Source organism: Platalea leucorodia, assembly GCF_965183815.1.
Source record: "Platalea leucorodia genome assembly, chromosome: 29".
Lineage (NCBI taxonomy): Eukaryota > Metazoa > Chordata > Aves > Pelecaniformes > Threskiornithidae > Platalea > Platalea leucorodia.
Genome location: NC_138851.1, coordinates 160,937 through 184,537, shown reverse-complemented (window position 1 = coordinate 184,537; position 23,601 = coordinate 160,937). Strand labels below are relative to the sequence as shown.

General features: G+C 54.4%; 1 protein-coding gene across 8 annotated transcripts; it reads left to right on the top strand.

The window, feature by feature from the left end:
- The first annotated feature begins 1,576 nt into the window (after window positions 1-1,576).
- On the top strand, window positions 1,577-23,333 carry AKAP8 (A-kinase anchoring protein 8). 8 transcript variants are annotated; one of them, XR_014230540.1, is made up of 15 exons: window positions 1,577-1,663; window positions 6,964-7,002; window positions 7,700-7,732; window positions 9,300-9,588; window positions 10,561-11,167; window positions 11,561-11,705; window positions 11,907-11,956; window positions 12,566-12,599; window positions 13,970-14,066; window positions 14,768-14,909; window positions 16,153-16,246; window positions 17,148-17,278; window positions 19,107-19,202; window positions 20,713-20,910; window positions 22,517-22,655. XR_014230540.1 is itself a non-coding variant. In XM_082334103.1 (15 exons), exons 1-14 carry the CDS (start codon window positions 1,645-1,647, stop codon window positions 23,054-23,056), a joined length of 2,316 nt encoding a protein of 771 aa, XP_082190229.1. In that variant the 5' UTR covers window positions 1,577-1,644; the 3' UTR covers window positions 23,057-23,076; window positions 23,280-23,326. The 8 variants fall into 8 exon arrangements, 7 of the variants coding, with proteins under 7 accessions (XP_082190229.1, XP_082190230.1, XP_082190228.1 ...); XM_082334103.1 differs by lacking the exon at window positions 20,713-20,910 and adding an exon at window positions 23,280-23,326 and having other exon boundaries at window positions 22,517-23,076; XM_082334104.1 differs by lacking the exon at window positions 20,713-20,910 and having other exon boundaries at window positions 11,910-11,956; window positions 22,517-23,333.
- Window positions 23,334-23,601: the final 268 nt, after the last annotated feature.

The following is a 23,601-nucleotide window of genomic DNA, read 5'->3' as shown; positions in this document are numbered from 1 at the left end:
CGCCTTCCCCATCCGACAGAAGTGGCTCGGGCGTTCGTTCGGCCCTTCTGTCTAAAATCACTGGAATTCGGGCTCTGTATTCCTCAGGATTTTTCCTAATTCTGGTAAAAATCATTATCAGCCTCTGCTTGTGCCGTTCTGGCATCTGGGAGGGACGGAATAACCCGCTCCGTGCTCTTTGAGCTTTTATTTCCACCCTCAAACCCTCTCACAATGCTTCCACTCCTGCTTCTGCCTCCTCCATCGCGTTTTCTAGGAGTTGCGGCCGCGGAACAGCAAACGCAATCCGCGTTCGTTCCTTGCGCAACTCCAACCTGGGGACTTTCTCGCGTTTAAGCGGATTAAATTTTTTTACAAAAGCAGGAAGAACGGCCCTCGAGGAGCAACGCCCGCGGCTGAGCCACGAAAGGGGGGTGTTTTGGGGGAGCGGCGTTACCCCCACGCCCTGGTTGTACCCTCGGAGGGAGAGACGTTGACCCGATGGTCTTCCTCGTCCACCTCTTTCATGACGAGCTGTTGCTGTTCCGGGAGTTTTCCCAGTTCTCCCACTGGAATAGAAGATTTTTTTTCTTGTTCCACATCTTAAAAGCTCCTAAAAAGCTCTTAAAAGCTTAAAAGCTTGATCGAACCTTGCTGGGGGTCAAGGATTGCTCTCTTCCTTGCGATAAGTAGGTTCAGTTTACGCCAGGCAGAGCCGAGATGCCACGATCCTTCCTCCTTTACGTCATTTATAGCGATTTTTTTTTTTTAATAATTTGGGATAAAAGCCCGTCCTTCAGCCCTTTGGGCTTGGGTTTGGGTCAAAACGGGATGAATTGGGTGCGGAAGAGGCGGCGTTTTGTGAAACGCAGGGCTCGAGGACGAGCGCGGACGCTTTTGGGGAACAGCCTGCCTCTCCTCCCCCGTTTTCCCGCTGCCGCCGGTTGCTTTTGAGCTGCTTTAACCTGGTTTTGGGCAAAACGTGAGGAAAAAAAGTCGCCGTCTCGTTGGGCTGAAGGCTTCGACGCCGCTCCTCGGGCCGCGGTGTGGCGGCGGCGGGGCTCCGGCCTCGGGGATCCCTCGGCTGCCTGAGGTGAGGGGGTTTGGGGGTGATGCCCGGGAGCGCGGCATTGTGGGACGGGGCCGGAGGCCGCCATTGCTGTGAGGGGGTGGGGAAGGGCCCGGGGTCACGGCCACGGCCTCAGGGGATCCGAGGGTCAAAGGTCAGTTTAGGAGCCGAGGGGGCAAAGGTGAGGGGTCAAGGGTCGGGTGTGGGGTCAGGGTTTCCCCAGGCCCGCGGGCACCATGGCGACCCCCATAATGCACCGTGAGCGGGCGAGCCCCGGCGCCGCCGCCCAATCACGAGAGGGAACGGCTGTGATTGACAGGAGGGAGGCCCACGGAGGAAGCGCCTCCGCCAATAGGCTCGGGGGATGGATGCGGGCTGGGGCGCGCTGGCCAATGGCAGCAGGGAAACGGTCGCGCCTCTACGGGACCTCGGCCAATAGCGGGCGCGGGGGCGGGCTGCCGCAGGGCGGCCAATGGGGAGCTTCGTGGGCGGGCTGGAAGGGCGGCGGGGCCCAATGGGCGGCGGGCGCGGCGCGCCTGCGCGGCGGGCGCTGGGGCGGGCAGTGCGGCGCCGCTGGCCGGAGGCGGAGGGGAGCGATGGAGCAGGGATACGGCGGTAGGTGCGGGGCGGCCCCGGCGCGCTCCGGGGACCGGCCCTTCCCTCCCCCGGGGGCGGCGGCTCGGTCCTTCCGCCGCCTCCGCGGCGACTCCCGGTAACGACGGGGGAGAAAAGAGGGGGTCAGCCCCTGAGGGAAGCGTTGTGCCCGCCTCCCGTGAGGGGGCGCCGCCGCTGATTGGCTGAGCGCCGCGTCGCTCGGCGCTAGGGCGCCGCCGATTGGTGGGCGGGTGGTATTTAACGATGGGGGGGGGGCGTTGGGGGGGGCGGAAATGGAGCCGGGCCCATTTCTGAAGACGACACAAAATGGCGGCGGCGCGGCCACGCCCCCCCCCGCCGCGTGCGCGCCGGTCCTCCCTCCCCACAGACGGTGACGGCTCCGCCATCGCCCCGGGGGGCTCCGTCCCCTCCTCGGGGGTCCCCTGAGCCGCCCCCCTTCCCCTCCGGTACCGGCTTCACCCCGGGCGGGACCGAAAATCCCCCCCCCCCCTTCCCGGGGAGACGCAGCAGCGGCTCGGTTGGGAGCGGGGGCCTGAGCCGGGCGGCGGTCACAACCCCGCCATAACGAGCCCAGGCGGCTCTTCCCCCCCCCCCCCCCCCCCCCGAGGTGCCCGCCTCAAGCCCTCCAGGTGCGTCCTTGCCCTTGAGGTGTTTCCCTCCTCCCCGGTATAACACCAAAAAGGCGTCCAACGAAGCGTAAAGGAGCAGGTGAGAACCCTCCGAAACACCGGCGAGCAGGGAAACGTCGTCAAGCTTCGTTGGTCGGCGTGGGGAAGCGATTTGTGAGGGGAAAACGCCGTCCCCCTTCGTCAAAGCGCCGTTGAGTTCGTTAGCGTCGGCGCGCTCTCTTTAACCTCTTTTAAACTACGAAACAAGGCTCGCGGAGGTGGAAATGGAAAGGAAGCCACCCAAACTGAAGTTTAACAGGTGAACATCGGTTGTTTAAAGACCCTCGATGAAGTTTATCCGGATGTGAGATGGCGGCACGTGGGTAAACGCTCCCAGATCTGAGCCTGACAGCCCGGATCCTCTCACCACCGCGCCGGTTTTGAGCCCTCCGTCCTCGTCCCACCGTGAATTCACGCCTCGCTTGGCTTCTGTTCACGTCCAGGGATGTGAAGGTCCCGCCAGGGCGATTTTTAACTCGCTGTTGAAAACACTTCCTTGGGTTTTATAACGTAATTATGACTGCGGCAGGATTTTATAAATAATAGAGCAGCGATGCCGTTTCCCCGTGTGTTTTATCGAGTTGCTAATACCCGGCACATCGCTTTTTCTGCAGGGATCATTCATAATTCATCCCGACATCGTGTTGACACAGAGCCGTTGACAAGTTGCTCTTTCCAGGTTCCCTCCATCTCAGCTTTCAACTTGGTGCAGATCTGATGCCCGGCGCCTCTTTTATCCTGCTTTTAAAGTGTTTTTTCACTTCTTCAGGTGTAAAAATGAGGCGAGAAAACTCAGCAGGATTAAAAACACCCTAAATGTGTGTTAAATCATCTACGAGTGCTGGTTTCTCTCTACTGACAACCGAGCGAGTCCGGATAAACAACTCGGGAAGAATTTAGGCAGCTAAAAGTTATTCCCGAGAAAGATTTTGTTGGATTCGTGATGTTAACGAGCTGCTGAAGAGCTGGGATCTTCCCTTCAGCTTGCAGACCTATTAATAAATTCAAACCGCCGAGCGTTTTGCAGCTTTAGCGAAGTTTTGTTGTGGATTTTTACTGTTCTACGGTACCAAAATGAATGAGTTCTTCCATATTTGGGGTTTTATGAATAAACCTCAGGTGTAGCTGGCTCAGCTTAGAACCAGCCCCGTTATATTTTAATTCCCTGCGTGTTGAGAAACGTACAGTTCCACACGAGCGGGTTTTTGAGGAGAGCGCCCTTTGCAGTCGAGCCTTGTGTAGGAGCCTGTGATATATAGATTTAATTTAAATACCGTGTGATTCCAGCAGCGGATAAACTATTCTCCGCGGATAAAGTCCTTTGTTGAAATCAGCGGGAGAACTTCGGACCTCTGCTTTCGGGAGGAGTTGCCTCCTGAGCCCCGGCTTTTTTTTCTGCGGGTGTTAAACTTCATTTCTCAGCACTTCGTGTAGCCCGAACAACGTAAATCTCTCGACGCTGCTCCGTCATCTCCGGATTCGCGCCCTGCTCGTACACATGTGCGGAGAAAAATGATTCCCAAGCTTTTCCCCCAGCTCGGGGAGCGCTGTCTAGGGAATTAGCTGGGAGCCAGGACACACGACGCACTCAGCTCAGTAAAATTCACTGCTTGGTCCCTTCCAAATTGTTCTTTTTTTCCTGCTCTGTGCTTTATTTCATGTTTATTTTCCCAAGAGAAGGCGATGATGATTTATTCCGCTGATTTTTTTTTTTCCCTCCTGGGGATATTTACGGACGTGCCATGCCGCTGCAGAAGTGACGGATGCAACCTCGGCTCGTTGGTGCCGAGTCACGAATACCCGAGTGTCTCATCTAGTGGGTTTTTTTTTTACATAATATTTAGTTTCAAAATTAGACGTTGAACTCTTAATTACCACGTTCTTAAGTTGTACCGAAAGCTTGAGGTCTTTGCTTTGAAAGCTTGAGGTCTTCGCTTAACCCAGATTTCTTTTCGTGGTAATCGCTGCGTGAACAGAACGTGCCCTACGTCTCGGCAAGCCAAATGCCAACGTATACGCGCGGAACTGAAAAGCAGAGAGCTTTAACCTATAGAATCTGGAGGTACAAAGCGGTGGGGCTCTCTTGGGCTGAAAACACTGCATTTTGGGCTGAGCAGCCTCCGTTTTCCTCGAGGTTTTGCGCCGGGGCCAGGCTATTTTTGCCTCCTGACTTAACTTACCCAAGGTTTTATCGACAGACGGCTTAAAAATCGAAGGAGAGGAGCTCGCTTTTGATCCGACGTCTGCGCGCGGTCGAAAGCGCGAGGGCTGCTGCTATTTTTGGCGTCGCTGGGTGAGAAACCGAGCGACCTGCCCAGAGAAAAGCTTCCCCGCGCTGGCTTTGCTTTCTCTTTCTGCTTTGCTCCGGCTACGAGCTCGCCCGGAGGCAGGCGTCGAACTGCGACAACCGGGGGTTCGGTGTCGCTTGGCGTCACTCGAAACGGTCGCGGGCGCTCCGCGGTTTGTTTGCAAGAGCGTTAAAATGAAGCTGTGGATTTAAAGTCAGGCTTTGGGGCGGCTGCAGTCGATGGAGCGGAGGTTTATCCTTAATTTCCGTGCTCTGTCTCGACCCGGTTGTCCCCACGAACCCCACCGGCAGCTGGAAAACCGCATCCCGGCGCCATCCCGCTGGAAAGCGAAGCTGAACGGCGAGTGACTCGACCTAAAAACACCAACGGTGGGAAAGGAAATTATTGGGTAATAAGGCTCCGATTTGAAAAGGCGTTTTACGTGTCGCAGTTCCTGTTTTGCCGCGGTTTCTCTAGGAGTTCAAAAAATACGGCGGTAACCCATTTCGCCCGCCGTTTCTGCGGGTTCCGCCTGTTTAAGGCGATTGCCCGCGAAAAAAATAAAGCCGTTGAGAGGGAGAGGTGTCCCCCGCGTCCGTGGTGGGGGTTCGCGCCGGGAGCTGGGGGCTGCAAGAGAAGAGTTTTGTAAAATTGGGGGCTGTCTCGAAAAATAAATATTTTGCAGAATTGGGGGTTGTTGCCGAAGACAAAAGAGTTTTTGGAAAACTGGGGGCCGTCTCCAAAAAATAAAAGCTTTGCAAAATTGGGGCCCGCCTCGAGAAAAGAGAAAAGCTTTGTGAAATTGGGGGCTGCTGCCAAAAACGTCAAAGCTTTGCAAAATCGGGGGCTGTCTCCAAAAGTTAGAAAAGTTTGGCAAAATCGGGGGCTGCCGCCAAAAATAGAAAAGTTTGGCAAAATTGGGGGCTGCCTCTAAAAATCTAAAAGCTTTGTAAAATTGAGGGGCTGCCTCCAAAAAATAGAAAACTTTTGGCAAAATCAGGGGCCGCCTCCAAAAATATATAAAAGCTTTGCAAAATTGGGGGCCGCCTCCAAAAAAAGAAAAGTTTTTGGAGAATCGGGGGCTGTCTCTGAAAAATAACGTTTTGGAAAATTGGGAGCCGCTTCCTAAAATAGAAAAGCTTTGCAAAAGTGGGGGCCACCTCCAAAAATCGAAAAGTTTTGCGGAATCGGTGTCTTAAGGTGCAGAAAAGCAACGTTAAAAGAAGGAAGGAAGGAGTGCGCGTGTGTGATTTTGGGCTTGCGCAGGCTCTTCCTCGGCTGGGGAACGTTTGGAGGGGGATGAGGTTGCTGAAGGGAAGGGAAACCGCAGATCCGGGATAATTCCAGTCCGTCGGAAGCCGGGCATCAGTAGTTCTGCTTGCGGGCCAACTTATTTTTCTGATCAGAATCATAAATAAAATTAAAAAGAATTATTTTCCCGCAGAGAAGCGGCAGCCAAAACTCTTGGAAATGTTTTCAGCAAAAACCCCAGCGTTTGGCGTTTGATTTCAACCTTTAATTTTGACGATCGGAAGGTTTCGGCGCGGAGCTTTTTTTATCCGATGGCCTTCGAGCAGATGAAGGCGTTCGCCGAGCTCTTTCGGGGATCGCTGCGGTGCCGGGGATGCAGATTCCACCCTGGAAACTTTGGAAAAGGTTTAAAATGGAGAGGGGATTTATTTTGGTGAGAAAAACAGAGCGTGGCAGCTGCTGTGAAATCAAAGAGCCGGCGAAGTCGTGGCGGGAGCTCCTGCGCGTCGCGGCTCTTCGCTGCTTTTTCCACCTGGGCGAGTGCTTCGTCCTGCCGCCGTTTTGGACTGAGAGGCCGGACCGAAGCCGCCTCGTTAGCGCAAATCTTGCAATTAATGCTGAAATTGGAGGGAGCGCCATTTATTTTATCGGCTCGTCTAATAGCGGTGCTCGCCTTGGATCCCTGGACAAGGATATCCGATATTCCCTAGGAAAAAGGACGCTTCTCCTGGCGTAACGCAATCGAAACGTCCGTTCTCGATGCCGGTTCAGCTCTTTGGGTGATTTATCCCGCAACTTTTCTCCTGTATCAACACAGCTTTGCGCCGTTGTTACGTCAAGCGCCTCTTAAAAGCGATTTCTCTTTCAAAACACGGTGGTGTTCTTTAATTCAAACCACCTCGACCTTTAGATTGCTGAAAGAATCCCAACTAAAGCATCGGGCAAGCTTCAGGCCTGTTTCCCAAACAATAAAACCCACAATGCAGCTGTAATTAAAGACTTTTATTGGGTTTAGGGTCAATTAAGGGAAGAAACCAACCCCGTGATAGCAGCAGAGGCGATCCTTCTAACGGCTCCGTTCTTTTCCTTGCAGGTTATGGCACCTGGAATACTGGGGCCACCAACACTCAAGGTGAGTTTTGTGTATCGAAAAATAGATTTAGGGACTTGCAATTTTAGATTAGAACTTATTTTTAATTCTTTTTAGCCAGGCTAGCGTAATACGGAAGCAGTTTTTGCAGCCTGCCTTCTCCTCTACCTGTTTTAAGTGACTTTTGGCTTGTTTTGGGGTGAAAGCTTCCTCCCTCGTCTCGTGATCTGCTCCAGTTCCCACCGTCGTGTACTGGAGGAACTGGTCGCGGTCTTGCCTGTGACGAATAACGCGCTTCGCTTTCTCTCCTGAGATTTATTAGCGCCGCAAAAGGCAGCGTGTCCTGGGGCGCCGGGGAGTCGGGGCGCTCGCCTTCGCTCTCCCTTCCAGCCTAAACAACACGGGAAGCAGCGGGATGCTCCCGAAAGCGATAGTTATAACGAACGTATCTGCTTTTGCCGTGCTTTTACTGCTACTTCAGGGGTTTTATGGAATCATCGGAGTTGTTTACAAGTGCAAATATGTGAAAGTTTCAAAAAACGTGTTAAAAATGTGTATATTATCCATTTCATGTTCATAATTAGCTCTTGGAAGTCCCAGCTTCTTTCTTTCCCATTCTGTGCCAAAGCATCCGTTGTTTTTTACCAGCAATTCAACTGAATTATATATATTTAATCTCTGAACTTTACACTTGGTTGCTTTTTCAGCTGAAACACTCTCTTCTTTTTGTCCCGTTCAGGTACATACGCAACGAACGCGACGAGTTGGCAAGGTACGTGCTAAAAACCGGGCGCCGGGGTGCCCTGCTCGCTCCCTCGAGCTGGCTGTGGCGAGCGGAGCCGTTTCCCAGCTCCTAAACTGCCTCGAAGCGCGCCGCGCCGGGCTCTTAAACCGCTCCTCCTCCCAAATCCCTGTATTTATTTTTCCCTCCCTCTGTGATCACGGCTGTTTCTTCTGCGAAGGGGTGACTGGCAGCCGTCTTTTCCTTAAAGCAGGAAAATGAGCGCACGGATGAGGAAAGTTCATTTATTTTACGTCTCGTGTTTCTCGTTTGATCTGGGACAGCCAGATGTGTGCATTGATAAACCGATTTTACTGAGATGAGATTGTTTTCCCCTCAAAGGTTTGCCCTTGGACAAATGCCGTTCTCCGTGCTGGCGCTTCCTCAATGAATCATCGTTTGCTTTCACTAATAAACTTTTCCTCTCGGAGCAATTAATTAATTGGCCTTGATTTGGATCTTACGGCTGTTTGAAGCCGGTCTTAACATATTCCCAAGCAAAAAGCCCGAGATTCTTTTAGAAAATATTACTTCTTTGCTCCTCGCAAGATAAAATTGAACGCTGCACGTTGGGCTGTGGATTCAAACCTCCCAGCTCAAGTCATCGGTGAAAATGAAGGGGTTTTTTTTTCTTCTATTATTCCTCTTTTTCGTAAAACCCGGGCGCTCCTGTCAAGGACTCGTGCCCCGGGTATTGTGCCGATGCAGCGCAGAAAGGCCGTTCCTGCTCCGGAGACCTTTTAATCGTAATAAAAACACAAGTCGCAGGCAGATGGGGGGAAAACAAAGACACAACGAGGCGGCGCGGGTCGGCACAAGCGGCGGCAGCACACCGGCGGCCGTAATGATGTCAATTTTATCGCAGGCGTCGCCGAAAAGGAGATTTAAGAGGGATTATTATGGCGGTCGCTTTACGAGAACCCTGGGAGCGGTACAGCGAAGGGTTTGGCGGGTCAGAAGCGGCGAGAGGAGGCTCGCCGCGTAGCTCGTGGCACGGAGCTCTGCCTGAGCGACGCCGGGGCCGTGGAGTTGCCGCAAGGATTGTCGGGAACGCGTGCGCATCCCTTAATCAGGATTTCGGGATCGCGCGAAGCATCCGGCAGCTTGATGAGCGCGGCGCGTTGCTTTTTCCGCCGTGCCGTGGCATCTTGCCACAAGACTCCAACTCGCTGCTTTGATTTTCTGATTAATTTATTTCATCGCGGTCCTTTTTGGATGGATGTGCAGCGATGGCGCCCGGGGGCGCATCTGCTTTGGCTTTTCTTGGGTCGTTTTGCGGGACCGCGCGACGTAAACAGCTCGCGTAGACTGAGCTTGTTAAAAAATTGCAAATACACCCGCGGCGCTCCCGTTTCTGCGGTTAAAATGGCCCAGAGGAGGAAGGTCCTTACGCTTTTGGGGTTGGGCAACGAGAATCTTTGATATTTCTCACTTTAAGAAACCAAATTTCCTTGAAATGAGGTAAAACGCAGCTGCAGCCTTGCCTGGTAGGGTCCGTTCGCGTCTAAACTCTTTATAATATTATTTTAACATTAATTTTATTTTCCTTTCCTGCCAGGCTATGAAGGCTACGACTACTACAACACCCAAACCACCGCCACTAACACGGCGGCCACGTACAACTACGCCGCAGCCGCTGCCACCTCCAGCAGCTGGGAAACCCCCAAAACTTCGGATATGAGCATGAACGCCGACGTCGGCGCCGCCATGCCCGTCGCCTCCTACGGCGCCGAGACGTCGGCGAACGAGAACTCGGATTCCATCATAGCCAAAATCAACCAGCGGTTGGATATGCTGTCGAAGGAGGGCAGCGGCGGGACAGGGGAGGGGATGGAAGACCAGGAGAGGTGACCGTTCCGCTTCCGATTTATTCTTAATAGTAAAAAAATAATCATGGCTTTTAATGACTGGAAATTCCGATTAAGCTGTTCTAATTGCATAGGCGCGATCCAGCGTTTGTTCCCTGGAAAACGAGCTCAACTGCTTATTTCTGAGCTCAACTGCTTATTTCTGAGCTTAACTGCTTATTTTTCACCTGTCCTCATGCGTATGTGCGCCCATACGCGTACATATTCAATATCTCTCTCTCTCAAACGTCTCAAACTTGATGTCCAGGCCATTAAAAGCGACTTCCAGTGTCGTTTCAATTCCTACATTTTGCAGAAGGTTTTTTATTTCTAATTTTTAGGTTTCTTGAAGTATTTTTTTCCCCTCTGCGTCCCTTTTTCCTCACGGCTGCCCAGTAATTACCTTTTTTTTTCCTCCCGCTGGGTTAAATTACGCCAGCCTGGAGAGTTGTTTCGTATCGGCGCGTGTTTTGCTGCTGAAATAATAATACAGAGCTTGGCAAGAGTTACTGAATAAATGAAATTTTGCCTTTTTTGTTGGCCGTTTGATGCTCGCCGCTGCGGTCAGACAAGATGCCGCGGGGTTTATCCGCATTAATTCGCACCCGGAGGCAGGGCTACAGGACAACGAGAAGCAGCTTTTCCCTGGGGAAGCTTTTGGGATCTGCTTTTCCACCGGCAAAACTTAATTCAGAGTGGTTTAGCGCTGTAAAGTTAGGACATCTCTGAAGGATTTCTGTTCAGATACTCGTGCAGAAAACCGCAGTTCTTTGATATTTATTTATTTTCCCCGAACCTGAGAAAAAGGTGGAGCAGGATACAGAAAGCGATCGGTACGCAGGGTTTAAAAGCATTTTTATCCCGTTTTTTTCTGGCCAAAACCATTGGGATTGCGATAAAACCGGCTGCGAGCGCCTGTATGATGTGCGGGGATGTTATTCTCGCTGCTGACCGTTGTCTCTTCCTGCGCAGCTCTTTCAGATTCGAATCTTTTGAATCCTACGACTCGAGGTCTTCGATGAACGACCGCGATGTCTACCGATCCGGCTACAATTACGGAGAAGTCGGAAGCGATCGGAACGATTCCTTCGGGAGCCAGTTCGATAACCGCAGGGATCAATCTCGGAACCGAGGAAACAACTACGGCCTCATCCGAGGACGGGGTCAAAACCGCGTTCAAAATCGAGGGCGTCTGAACGCTTTCAACCGCACCGACCACTTCATGCCCTCCTCCAGCTCCGAGCGCCTCTCGGCTCGTTGGAACGAGTTGAACTACATGGGCGGGCGCGGGATGGGGGGTGCCGGCTCCAACAGGCTCCCTTCCCTCTTTTCCCAAGCCCTCGTTCCCGATTACGGCGACTACGGCGATTACGGAGATTACGGCGACTACGGCGACTATGGGGATTACGGTGATTATGGCGACTACGGCGATTATGGTGACTACGGAGACTATGACTATGGCATGATGGGGATGTCGGGCATGGGAATGGGACGGTATGGGAATGTGCCGTATGGAATGGGGAGGCAGCGGAACAGAGACAGGATGGGTACGGTGCCCTGGCACATGAACGCGCTCATGGTAAGTCGTCGCCGTCGGGTTTTGTTGTTGTTTTCCTTGTCAAGATTGCTTTTTTGGCTTCGCCGTTCGGCTGTAGAGCGGAGCGCGAGTCTTAATTCGCGTCGCTTCCGCCACGGAATAATTGAAATCTTCCTGGATGGAGCAGAGCGTCCCCAGCTTGCGTAGACCCATTTGCACAGAAAATAGAGCCTCCGAGTCCTTGCCCCATCCCAAACCCGCTCTCCAGGGCCGCTAACCCACCTATAAAACCCTTTTATAGCCCAAAATAAGCCTGCAGGATCACCAGAATTTAAACTTTTTAAAGAGCTGTAGCAGATGGGTGGAATATTTTGATTTTTAAGCTTTTTTTAGTGCCTCGAGTTGATTGATACAACTGATTTCTTCCCACTTTAGCCCAAGAGAAGAGGGTTCCGAAACCGCTCAGGAGGGCGATCGGACGGCGAGGGCGGAGGACGCAAGCGAAAACAGTCGCAAAGCGGAGATGAGCCGGACAGCAAACAGGCGAAGACCGACAGCGAAGGAGACGACACCGAGAACGGTACGAGCCGTCTTCACCGCCGTTTTCCCCCCGTTTTTCAGTGTTTTATCTTTCAGCTGACCGATTTCAAAGCCCTTGTAGTTTTTTCAGTCGGTACAAATACTCCTACAAGCGCGCAGCCTTTGTGAGCTGTGTGTATTTTGTGGCCTGGGACAAAAGACCCCCCCCCGCCACCACCTAAACGATTTTTCTTTTGTGCAGCAGATGAGGGCGAAGGAGAGGAAAAATCCGGCGATGAAGCTGACAAAGGTGTAAGTAACGTTTTTTTAATTGATCTTGGTGGCAAATGTGGGGATATTTAAGCACTCGAGCAATTTCCTCTGGTTTTTTGACCGCACCGAGGGTCGGAATATTTAAAATCACTCTGAAACAGCGTTTTGAGCCCAAATATTGTGAAACTATTTGCTCCTCGTAATTTCCCCGTGCCCTTCAGCGGGGATTACTGGCAGATTTCGCTCCACGAAAGGCACGCGTAGCGGCAAGGTTGGGATCCTGCGCCTGGGCTTCCGCTTCCGGCGAGGCTCGTTAGGGCTAAATCCCAATTAGCGCTTGGTTTCTTTCCTCGGCGGTCGGTTTGCCGGGGTGGCTGGGGGTCGTTGCCGCTTGGTTTAGTTCTGACTGCGTGTAACCTTCGGCGCGGTGTTCCTCGGAGCGGCCACTCGGCTGCCAAATATTTCAATTTTGATAGCGAGAAGCGATACTTAGCGATGACGTATAACCCGATACGTGGGAAAAGAACGCCTTTGTAACCGTTTCCAAAACTGGGTGTTTAATCCGCTCTGCGGTCGGGCTGGGTGGACTGAGAAACCTCCACATGGCGATAAATAACACCGGCGGCTTTTTGTGTTTCTCTTTTCCAGGAGGACGGGAATTGGGGCGATTTGGCGGAGGAAGGTAGGGTCTAACCTCACCTCACGTAGTCCTGGACTAAATCCTGCTCCGAATCCATCCGCTTCGCCTCGGGGCGCTCCCAAGAGCTTGATTTTTTCGGTGAAAAGCTGACGCAGCTCCTGCTGTGACCCGTTCACCAGGCCAGGGCTCCGGCGCTGCCCGTTGCGGCACAGAAACGCCGCGCCGGTTGGCAGGGGAGTGCCAAAACGGTTTAATTTCTTCTGGGCTTCTCGGCGCGGACGGTTGCCGGCGGTACGGGTGGGTGTTGGATATTAATTTATCTTCCCGCGCTGCTTGGAGGACGGCGGTGAGGACGCGCGTGTCTCGCAACGGGGCAGAGCAAAAATAGCATAAAGCGAATCATTTTCAGCGGAGGCTTCAGCCGTGAGCTAAACCTCGGTTTATTTTGATTTTTTTCAAATAGATGGGAATCTATCAAGGTATGTTAGAACACGAATTTTAAAAAATGTATTTTCTAAAGTGGCTGAAAGCACTTCAGCTGGTTTGGGATTGTAATTTTCTTTAAATTGATTTAATTTCATTTAAATTAAAGACACGTCAACCCCAAGCGCGTTGTGCCTTCTGCAGTAGCGCGATTAGGGGAAAACCACGTGGAGGACTTTTGTATCCTCAGGATTGAGGTGTCGCTGGGCGTTAAAATTCTCATTTAAGCCTCCCTCTGATGCCCGGGTCTGGTTTCCAGGCTCCTTTACCTGAAAACTTTGCAGGTAAATTATTCCCCAAATCCTTTGAGGCTGATAGGCCTCTGCCTCGGGGCTTTCTACCCCAAAAATCCTGCAGAGATCAGGATCTTTAGTTCTTTTTTGCTTTCCCAATTACCGAGGCTGTTGGGAAGGCGACGCGAGGGACGTAGCCAAAACCGTCGCGAGGAAGCAGAACCGCCACTCGAGCACTGCTAGCCTCTCTGCTCGGTTTTGTTACTGAACTTTCTTGAGGAGCTTTGTCAGCCTCGTGAAAAATAGGTGAACTTGGAAAAAATGAGAACACGGGGAGAAGCAGCAGCTCCTCCCGAGGAAGGGAGATGGAGCGGTGTCTTCGCAGCATCGTAAAAGTCGGGGCGTTTTCCGCTCCCGCCGTGTCCCGTCGCTGCCTGCGAAGGCTTTGAGCTGCTGGGGGAGGTTGAGAGAGCTGGAGGGGAGGAGGGGTCGGGTTTTACAGCAGCCGCCAGAGACCTCGGGAAGAGGCTGCCGCTTCCTCGCCGTCGGAAGCTGATTTGGGAGAGATTCCGGAGACCAAAAGCCGTTGGGATTTCCCAAAACGAAGAGATTTGGGTCCCAAAATACCTCAGCCAGCGAAGTGGGGGATTGTGAACGCGGTAATTCTGATTTATTCTGTTTTATTTCCTGCCCTAGCATCTGGAGATGGCTGTGAAGATGACGACGAGGAGGTGAAAAAGAAGAGGGAGAAGCAGCGGAGAAGAGATAGGATGCGTGATCGTGCTATGGACAGGTAAGGAGAGCGATGAACCGGTCCGGTCCGAGCACTCCCGTGAATAACGCTGCCCCGGGACGTTCCTCTGCGCAGACGTGGGATAAATCTGCTGCGGGATCGTGGTTTGGGGCTCCGCGTTCTGATTTCAGCAGGGTTTTTTTCCCTTTTTTGTATGTTTTATGGCTGTTGTAAGACGAGGAGAACGCTGTGCTGTTCAATACATAGATCAGTGTAAAGTTATAAATTCAGAAGGGTTTTTTACGCGGCTGTATACGCATCCTTGCTATAAAATAATACAGTAAGCGACCTAAAGACTGAGCGGCGAAGGCGGCACCGGCGTTTCTGTGCCTCAGGGTTCTGTATCTCCGCACCGGAGAGAGGATTTTCATATCAAACAGCGCCAATTCACCTCCCGCCCTCTGAATTTCCCCAGTCGCTTTTAAACTCCCGCAGGGTTTTAGCGTCTGTAGCAAAAAGTTTTACGGAGAAGTAGGTGCCGTTTAATCCGCGCGGGTTCTGCAGCGATGGTAAAGCTCCCAAAGTAAAATTGTGTGGGGAGGCACTTGGGGAAAAAAAAGAAGAGGTAGAAAACCGCGACAGGGGCGGTAGCGCTCTCGTCTTGATGTTCTCGTTAAGCTGAGCTCGGTTCTCGTTAAGCTGAGCTCGGTTCTCGTTAAGCTGAGCTCGTTCCTCATTTGCGGTACGGGTGCTCTCTTTAGAATCCAGTTTGCCTGTTCCGTCTGCAAGTTCCGCAGTTTTGAGGAAGAGGAGATCCAGAAACACCTCCAGAGCAAGTTTCACAAAGAGACTTTGCGCTACATCGGTACCAAGCTCCCGGATAAAACGGTCGAGTTCCTGCAGGTAGGTGGGCTGCCGGGGGCCGCTCCGCCCTTCCCTGCATCTGTGCTGGGATCGCCAGGCCGGGTCTGGGAGGTCTGGGATGGATTTGGGAGGTCGAGGCCGGGTCTTGGGAGGTCGAGGCCGGGTCTGGGAGGTCGAGGCTGGGTCTTGGGAGGTCGAGGCTGGGTCTTGGGAGGTCAAGGCCAGGTCTGGGAGGTCGAGGCCGGGTCTGGGAGGTCAAGGCCAGGTCTGGGAGGTCGAGGCCGGGTCTGGGAGGTCGAGGCCAGGTCTGGGAGGTCGAGGCCGGGTCTGGGAGGTCCGGGCCAGGTCTGGGAGGTCCAGGCCAGGTCTGGGAGGTCCGGACCGGGTCTGGGAGGTCGAGGCCGGATTTGGGAGGTCTGGGACGGGTCTGGGAGGTCTGGGACGGGTCTGGGAGGGCCAGGCCGGATTTGGGAGATGCGGGCTGCGTCTGGGAGGTTGAAGCCGGATTTGGGAGGTTGAGGCCAGATTTGGGAGGTTGAGGCCGGGTCTGGGAGGTCCGGGCCAGGTCTAGGAGGTCGAGGCCGGATTTGGGAGGTTGAGGCCGGATTTGGGAGGTCTGGGATGGGTCGGGGAGGGCCAGGCCGGATTTGGGAGATGCGGGCTGCGTCTGGGAGGTCGAGGCCGGATTTGGGAGGTCGAGGCCAGGTCTGGGAGGGCCAGGCCGGGTCTGGGAGGGCCAGGCTGGATTTGGGAATTTCCAGGCTTACACGGGGACCGGAAGGGGTTACAGATTGATCCACATCCAGCCCCCCGCTTGGTGAGCTCGCATCACCGTTTGTTAACGCATCCCCCGATGACATCGCTTTGCGCGATGCCGTTCCTCACGGGTTGTCGTGTTGGGAGGGAAAGTGAATTGCATGAATTTGAACAGAAAAGCCAGGAATTCCTATTCCAGAGACGGTCTTCGCCGTCTGCACGCCCAGAGCTGAGGAAGGGGAGATAAGAACGGCATCATTTCGTTTTCTGGACGACCGGTGTTTGGTTTTGGGGGCATTTTTCAAGGATTTGGGGTCTCCCACGAGGAATCTGATGGTGACGTGGGAGCAGGGTTTTGTCTGGCTCCGATTCGGATTTTTCCGCCTCTCGCTCCGGTAGAAATGATGGGGAAGGGAAAAGACCTGGCTTGCCGGGTTTTCTCTGGAGAGCTCGTTTCCCTTGTGAGCTGCTCGATCGTCTCGGCGTGTCGTGAGAGGACGGCGAATTTTGTCCTTTTCCCTTCTAGGAATACATCGTCAACAGGAATAAGAAAATCGAGAAGCGGCGCCAGGAGCTGACCGAGAAAGAGGGCACGAAACAGAAGCCGGATCCTTTTAAGGGTAAGCGTCCGTTCTGCGGCCGGAGACGAGCGAACAGGCAAGGAAAGAAATAAATATTGCTCCCAAAGAGATACAGCAGCGCCAAGGTGAAGGATTTGGGTGACTCAGCCTCGGGTTCCGGGTGGGTTTTTGTCAATTTTGTGAAATAAATCATCTTGGTGAGGGAGGGGAAAGGCCCATCCTCGCCGCAGTTCCTCAAGCAGCAGATTCGCGAGGCTCGTGCCACGGCAGAGATACTAAAATTAAGTAAAAGGGGGAAAAAATCCCAGGAATTTTTGATTTTTGTGGCTGTTCGGTTGATGCCGCTGGATCCTGCGTTCGCTTTTAACGTTAAAAGACGGCGGCGAGGTTGATCTGTTGTGGCAACAAGCGCGACGGGGAGAAACCGGCTTGGCTTCGGCAGCGTGCCTGGCCCTGACAGCCTGCAGCGCTCGGCCGCGCCTGTGCTGGGAGCGAGCTTAGTTAGGCCCCACGTCGGCTATAAAACCTCACAGGCGGAAAAACTGAGCCTAAGTAGAGAAGAGGAAGGAACCCAGAGCTGGGGGAAGCGCCGGTTGTCCCTTCCACTTTTATTTAGATAGATTTTTGGGGAGGCAGGAGCGAGGAAAACGGTAAATCCGTTGGTTCGGACCTCGGGCTGTTATCCCCGACTCTCTCCCTCCTACGCTTGGGTCCTGTGGTGACGAGATCCGTTTTAGAGCAGAATGACTCTCCTCCCCATCTTACAGCAACGCACGTGATATTTTTTTGTCTCCGAAAGCGGAAATTGGCAGGAATGCGGGCGCCGAACGCTGGTCGTGACGCGGGGTCGTTAGAGGGGGCGGCAAGGTGCCGGCGTCGTTAAACCGGCCGAACGTTTCGTTCGTTTGGGATCTTGGCTGACGTCTCCTCCTCGCTGCAGGTATCGGCCAGGAACATTTTTTCAAGAAGATCGAAGCGGCTCACTGCATGGCGTGCGACATGTTAATCCCTGCTCAGAACCACCTTCTCCAGCGGCACCTGCGATCCGCCGATCACAACAGGAACCGCAGGGTAAGCGATCCCGCTCCCTTCCCGACTGGAAGCGTTTTTATCGACGCCGGAGCGAGGGAACGTGGCCGGGGAGCTCAAGGTTTATTTGTGGCTTCTAAAGAAAAAAAATCTTCCTGGGATGGTTTTGGATCGCGGCAGGAGATGAAGCCGCTGGCTGAGGGAACTGTAAGGGGTTGTGGGATGGTTGCGGACGGGCCGCGCAGGGTTTGTTCTTCCGTAGGGAAACGCGAGCGGAGGAGAAGTGAGGAAACGAACGGAAAAAGTTGCTATTCCAGTGACAAATGGTGTCCCTCGGGGGTCCGTACTGGGACCAGTGCTGTTCAATAGCTTCACCAGTGACACAGCCAGCGGGATCGAGCGCGCCCGCAGCAGGTCTGCGGGTGACGCCGAGCTGAGGGGTGCGGGTGACACGCCCGAGGGACGGGATGGCATCCTGCGACCTGGGCAGGCTGCAGAGGCGGGTCCGTGGGGTTCAGCGAGGCCAAGGGCAAGGTCCTGCCCCTGGGTGGGGGCAACCCCCGGTATCGGCACAGGCTGGGGGATGGAGGGGTGGAGAGCAGCCCTGAGGAGAGGGACTTGGGGGTGCTGGGGGATGAGAAGCTGGCCACGGGCCGGCAATGTGCTCTCGCGGCTCAGAAAGCCAAGCGTCTCCTGGGCTGCATCCCCCGCAGCGTGGGCAGCGGGGCGAGGGAGGGGATTCTGCCCCTCTGCCCCGCTCCGGGGAGACCCCCTGGAGCCCCGCGTCCAGCTCGGGGGTCCTCAGCACGGGAAGGACACGGAGCTGTGGGAGCGGGGCCAGGGGAGGCCACCGAAATGCTCCGAGGGTGGCCCAGCTCTGCTGGGGGGGCAGGCTGAGAGCTGGGGGGGTTCAGCCTGGGGAGGAGGGGGCTGCGGGGAGACCTCACTGCGGCCTTGCCGTGCTTAAATAAAAAAATAAGAAAGGCGGGGACAGACTTTTTAGCAGGGCCTGTAGCGACCGGACAAGGGGGGATGGTTTTAAACTAAAAGAGGGGAGATTCAGACTGGAGAGAAGGAAGAAATTTGGTACGCTGAGGGTGGTGAGACACTGGCAGGGGTCGCGCAGAGCGGTGGGGGATGCCCCATCCCTGGAAACATCCCAGGCCAGGCTGGAGGGGGCTGCGAGCACCCTGATCTGGTTGGAGATGTCCCTGCCCGTGGCAGGGGGATGGACTGGATGGCCTGGAAAGGTGCCCTGCCATCCCAAAGCCTCCTGTGATTCCGTATTAAATATTCCATATTAAATATTCCATGTTAAATATTCCATATTATATTATCCGGGCTTTTCCTTTGCGCTGGGGGTTTGGCAGGGTACGTTGTCCAGGCGTACCGCGTTAACGCGCGGGCTCAACGCTTCCTCTTTCTACGTTTGCGGTGCTCGCTAGAAATTAAAATGAAAAATGGCCTTTGAGGGCGCTTGGGGAATTAATAAACGAGCGGAATCGATGTTTGAATCGGCCCCGGGCCGGAGAGGGGCTTGGGACGTTGGAGGTGGAGACGGGGTGAGCTGCGGCCAGCGCCGCGCGGCCCGGCCTTCGTCCCCCCTGTCTTCGAGCGGCTGACGCGAACGGCGCTGTCCCGGATTCCATCTTGGGATAGCGGGGGGACGTTCCAGCTGCCGGCGCTGAAGCGCGTTTTTCTCCAGGGCTCGTGTTAGCAAAAGAAATACGGATTGCAGCCGCTTTTTCTGGGATCCGAGATGGGGATTCCCAAACCCTGCCGAGGAGGAGGGAATACAAACTCCGGAGCCGCGCTCCTCGTTGGAACGCTTCCCGTTTTGAACTGACCCCGATGTTCGGTTCCCTTTCAGATGGCTGCGGAACAATTCAAGAAAACCAGCTTACACGTCGCCAAGAGCGTCCTGAATAACAAACACATCGTAAAGATGCTGGAAAAATACCTCAAGGTGAGTGACCGAGAGAGTCGGCAACTCCTGCCGAGTTGCCGGAGCAGCGGGATCAGGCTCCGCGGTGGTCCCGGAGCAGCACGGAGCCGCCTCTCGCCGTGTGCCGCGTTATCGGTGACGGGGACGCCTCGCTGCGTACGCTGGGGAGAAGCGTAGGTTCCGCTCCGTTGCCTTTTTATCTCTCAAATCTTGGGTCTGGTTTCTTTTCTCCGTAGGCGGTTTACCACTTCTCGTGGTTTTTTGTTATTTCTTTCCCTCGCAGAGCGTACCTACCGTCGTTCCCAGGCGCGCGTAGATCAATTCCGAAACCGTCCAAAACGGAAACGTTTAATTAAAGAAATCAAAATAGCGAAAGGAACTCCGCTTCCCCAAAGCCACCCCTCGAGCCGTGGCCTTGGCGGGGGACGCCAGGTTCCCCCCCTCCCGGTGCAGGGAAGCGAGCGCTTGAATCCCGCTGGGATTGAATCCGACGTGGCCGGCTCCTGGCTCACCCCCTAATCCCGCCGGGAATTTTTACCCCGTCTAAAGAGCCGGGTTCTGCGGCGCTCCCGGCAGCTCGACAGAGCGCCCCGAGGTGGGGTGCACCCAATTCCCGGGAGGCGGAACACCCTCGTTAGCACCCCCTTCCCTTTTTTCCCCCCTCCTCTTCCCTTGGGAAGTGGCAGAGAACGCCCCAGCCGATCTTCAGAGCCGAGACGGAGCACGAGGCGAGGGCAGGGTAGGGTTCGCTTAAGCCCAAACCAGCGTTCGGAATTCCAGAAAGAAGCCCGGAAGGCAAGCGCAGTCTTCAGAGCATGGGGGGTTAACGCCGCTCCATGCGGGAACGCCGCCGCCGAGCGAGCCCCGGGGCGGTTAGGCCCGGCCTAAAGCGCCTCGCGGTAACCGCGGCTCCGGAGGCGGCGTGGGTTTACCGGGCGAGGTCCCGCATCCGAGAGAGAGGAAAGGTCGCAACCTCCTCCGCCAGGCGAAGATGAAAAAGAAGCGCTTTTGGCTACTTGTTCCCCGGGAATCCGGGAACAGCCCAGGATCCGGCGGGAGCGAAGCCCTTGTTTGCGAACCTGGCAGACGAGGGCAGGCAGATGCCCACCCACAACCCCCCCGCCACGGGGGAGCGGATGTTTCCCCTCTCCCACCGGCGTCATGGTTTTATTTTCGGTCTAAACCCGGACTGAGCTGGCTCTCATCATGCCCAGTCTTTGCTAAACTCTAGCAAAAAAAAAAAAACTAAAAACTGCGACTCCGCCCTCTGGGTCCAGTGAAAAAGAGACTTTGAGCTGAGTCGGTCGGCGTAGGATGGCCGGCTTTCCCCTTAAACCGGCCTCTCATACACGTTGAACAGGAGGGGGAGATTAAAAACCCTGCGGTACCCCACAGGAGAAAGAGAGGTGCAAACCTCCGGGATTTCTCAGAGAAATTTAAAAAAAAAAAATTTAAAAAAAAAAAAAAAAAAAAATAACCCCCCCCCAAAAGACCGGAACCACTTAAGCGCAACTCCGTCTACCCCTGCCAGGGTCCGCAGGCACGTCCACATCTCCTCATGATCAACGGTATCAAAGGCTGCCGGCAGATCTAAATGAATCGGCACGGGCGCCTGACCTTTGGCCATCGGCAGGAGGAGATCTCCGGATCCATCCCAGCACGGTCTCCGTATCATTCCCAGGTGCAAAACCAGACTGAAAAGGGGTGGAGGAAAATCTGAGGATTCCAGGTAATGCCAAGAGCCGCCTCGCCATAAACGTTCTCGGCAAACCTTCCCTCAGAAAGGAAGGCCGGAGACGCAGGGCGATTAATTAAGCAAGACTTGGCCGCATCAAGAGATGAGTTCTTGACCATCGGCCTAACGATTCCTCCTCGGAGGGATGGCGGGACACCTCGCCCTTCCCAAGGGAAGCCGTGACAGTCTCCACCACGAGTGGACTTCACCTCCCCCGGTAGATTTTACCGGCGATAATGGACGTTGGGGTCCAAATCGCGAGGTAGAACCCGCGGGTTTTAGATTCCCGCCCCGTTCCGTGACCTCCGTAGGTTGGGATCCTCAGCCAGAGAAGATGAACGTTGAGGTTTCTCCTCCACCTGCATGGATCTTCTCGCGTGGAGGCAGCCAACCTGGTCTGAATCTCTGATCGAGGCAGATATAATCTATATAATCTATATATTTCCCCCCCCCCGCCAGGGTGGAAAAAAGGAGGAAGGATCCGGAGAGCTTTTCCCCCCCTCCCGCTTTCCGAAATAATAAAACCTCTCCCCGCCGCCGCCGCCGCCGCGGTCGATCAGATTTCAGGCGAGGGTTTCTGCCGGCGTCGGCATGCCGCCCGCCCTCCTTCCCTTCCCCCTTCTCGCCGCGATAGCGGAGGAAAAAATGCAAAAAAGAGGGAATTTGGAAAAGCAGGGTTTGGCCTCGGATTGCGAGACGGGGGCGTGCGGGGCATCTCCTCTCTGGCAAGGTCAAGGTCAAGGTCGTGGGGCAGCACCGTCCCGGCTTTGACCCCACAAGGGCTCAGCCCGCACTTCCGAACTTGAAACGCAAGCAGAGCCCCCTCCGGAAGCGAGGGGGAGCGGGGCCAGGGGCCGCCGTCGGCAAAAAGGTAACGAGGGCAAAAATAAAACCTAAAAACCACGTAAAACTGCAGAAAAATCCCCCCCAAACCCCCAAATCCGGAGGGTTTTGGTGTCCCCGCGAGCCCCCTCCCGCTAGGCCGTAGCGAGGGCTGCGAGGTTACGACCGCGTCTGGATTCCTCCATCTCCCGAAATAAAAATAAAAGAAACCGAAATAAAATAAACCGAAATAAAATCAAATAAACCAAAATAAACGAATAAAGGCGAGATGAAAACCTGGAAGCGTCGCCGCTCTTCCCAGCGAGGGAAGGGGAATCCGGCCGCTGGCGGACGGAGGGTTGAGGAATTCCTTGATTGGATTTTAATCGTCTTCGGTTAAACCCAAATTCCTCCCGGAATTTGCCGAGAAATCCCGGCACGCTTTCGCGGCAACGCCGGCGCGGTTCTTCCTCAGCGGAGGCGCCCGCGCCGCCGCCGCGCAGGAGCTTTTTTTTTTTATTCCCGGATTCTTTCCGCTCCTTCCCGGTGTGGGATCGTTTTTTTCCCGGGGTTCTTCTCTCGCTGCAAATCCTTTGGGATTTTCCACGATGGATTTTCTTGTATTTTTTTTTTTTCCCCCCACCATTTTAAGACTCGTCCGTCGCCAATTTTTTTCGCTTGCCAAAAAAAATCCTCTCCCGCGTTTTCACGGCGGAGATTCCCTTTGCCTCGCCGCAGCTCGATGACTCTTCCTCTCTCTCCCGTTTTTTTTCCACAGGGAGAAGATCCCTTTACGGATGAAATCGCGGATCAGGACGTGGATGAAGCTTTGGAAGGCGGAGACGGCGCCGGGGAAGGAACGACCGAAACGGCCGCCGCCGAGGTTACCCAGGAAGGAGAAGGCGGAATCGGAGAAGCTACGGAAACGGTGGAAGCTTCCGAAGAATTTTCCAAACCTGAGGAATTCCTTAAAAATTTGGGGGAGCAAGATCAGCCCCCCAAACCGCTGTTGATGCCCCCGTTCCTGCAAGACGACGAGCTGGAAGCGGAGGAGATGACGGCGGAGGTGACGGCGGAGGTGACGGCGGAGGTGACGGCGGAAGCGGAGGCCGCGGCGCCTTCGGAAGCTACGGAAGAGGCGCCTGCGGCTCCCGAAAATCCTCAAGAATCGGCGCTTTCCCCCCAAAATGAACCTGAGGGTTGGGCAGGCAAAGAGGAGGAGGAGGAGGAAAACGGGAGCGAGGCGGCGGCTCCGGAGGAGGAGGAGGAGGAGGAGGAAGAGGCTCCGCCAGCGGCTGCGGAGCCGCAGCCGGAATAACTGTGAATATTTGCGCGAAGGTGATGGTATAACCTGTGATTTATTTTGTTTTTTGGGATTATTCCTTTTTTTTTGGTATCGTTTTTCGAGCGCAGCGGCCGCTTTTGGTTTTAATTAAGGGGAAGAACCCGGTTGCTTCGTTAGGGAGCAACCCCCAGCGCTTCATTCATCTCGTTACCGATTAATTACGCTTCGTTTTTGCAAATTCTTTTTGTGTTTTTAGGACGAAGAGCGCAGGAAGCCGGACCTTCCCCGAGGAAAAGCCTCCGGCTGCGGCTCCGCCTCGTTGTATTTTTTTTTGGGGGGGGGGAGGGAGGGAATTTTAGAAAGAAAAAGGAAAACGAACCAAAAAAAACCCCAAAAAAAGCTGAAGTTTGGAAAAATAATAAAAGCATCGCTTCCATCCCGGCGGCTCTTTGGGTTTCGAGCGCCGGCGGGCCCGAGCCCTCGTCCTTCCCTCAGCCCCCGGCCTCCCTCGCACCTAAAAATCCCCCCAAATTGAGGCTTTTTAGGGAGTTAGTGCCCAAAAACCGGCATTTTTCTCG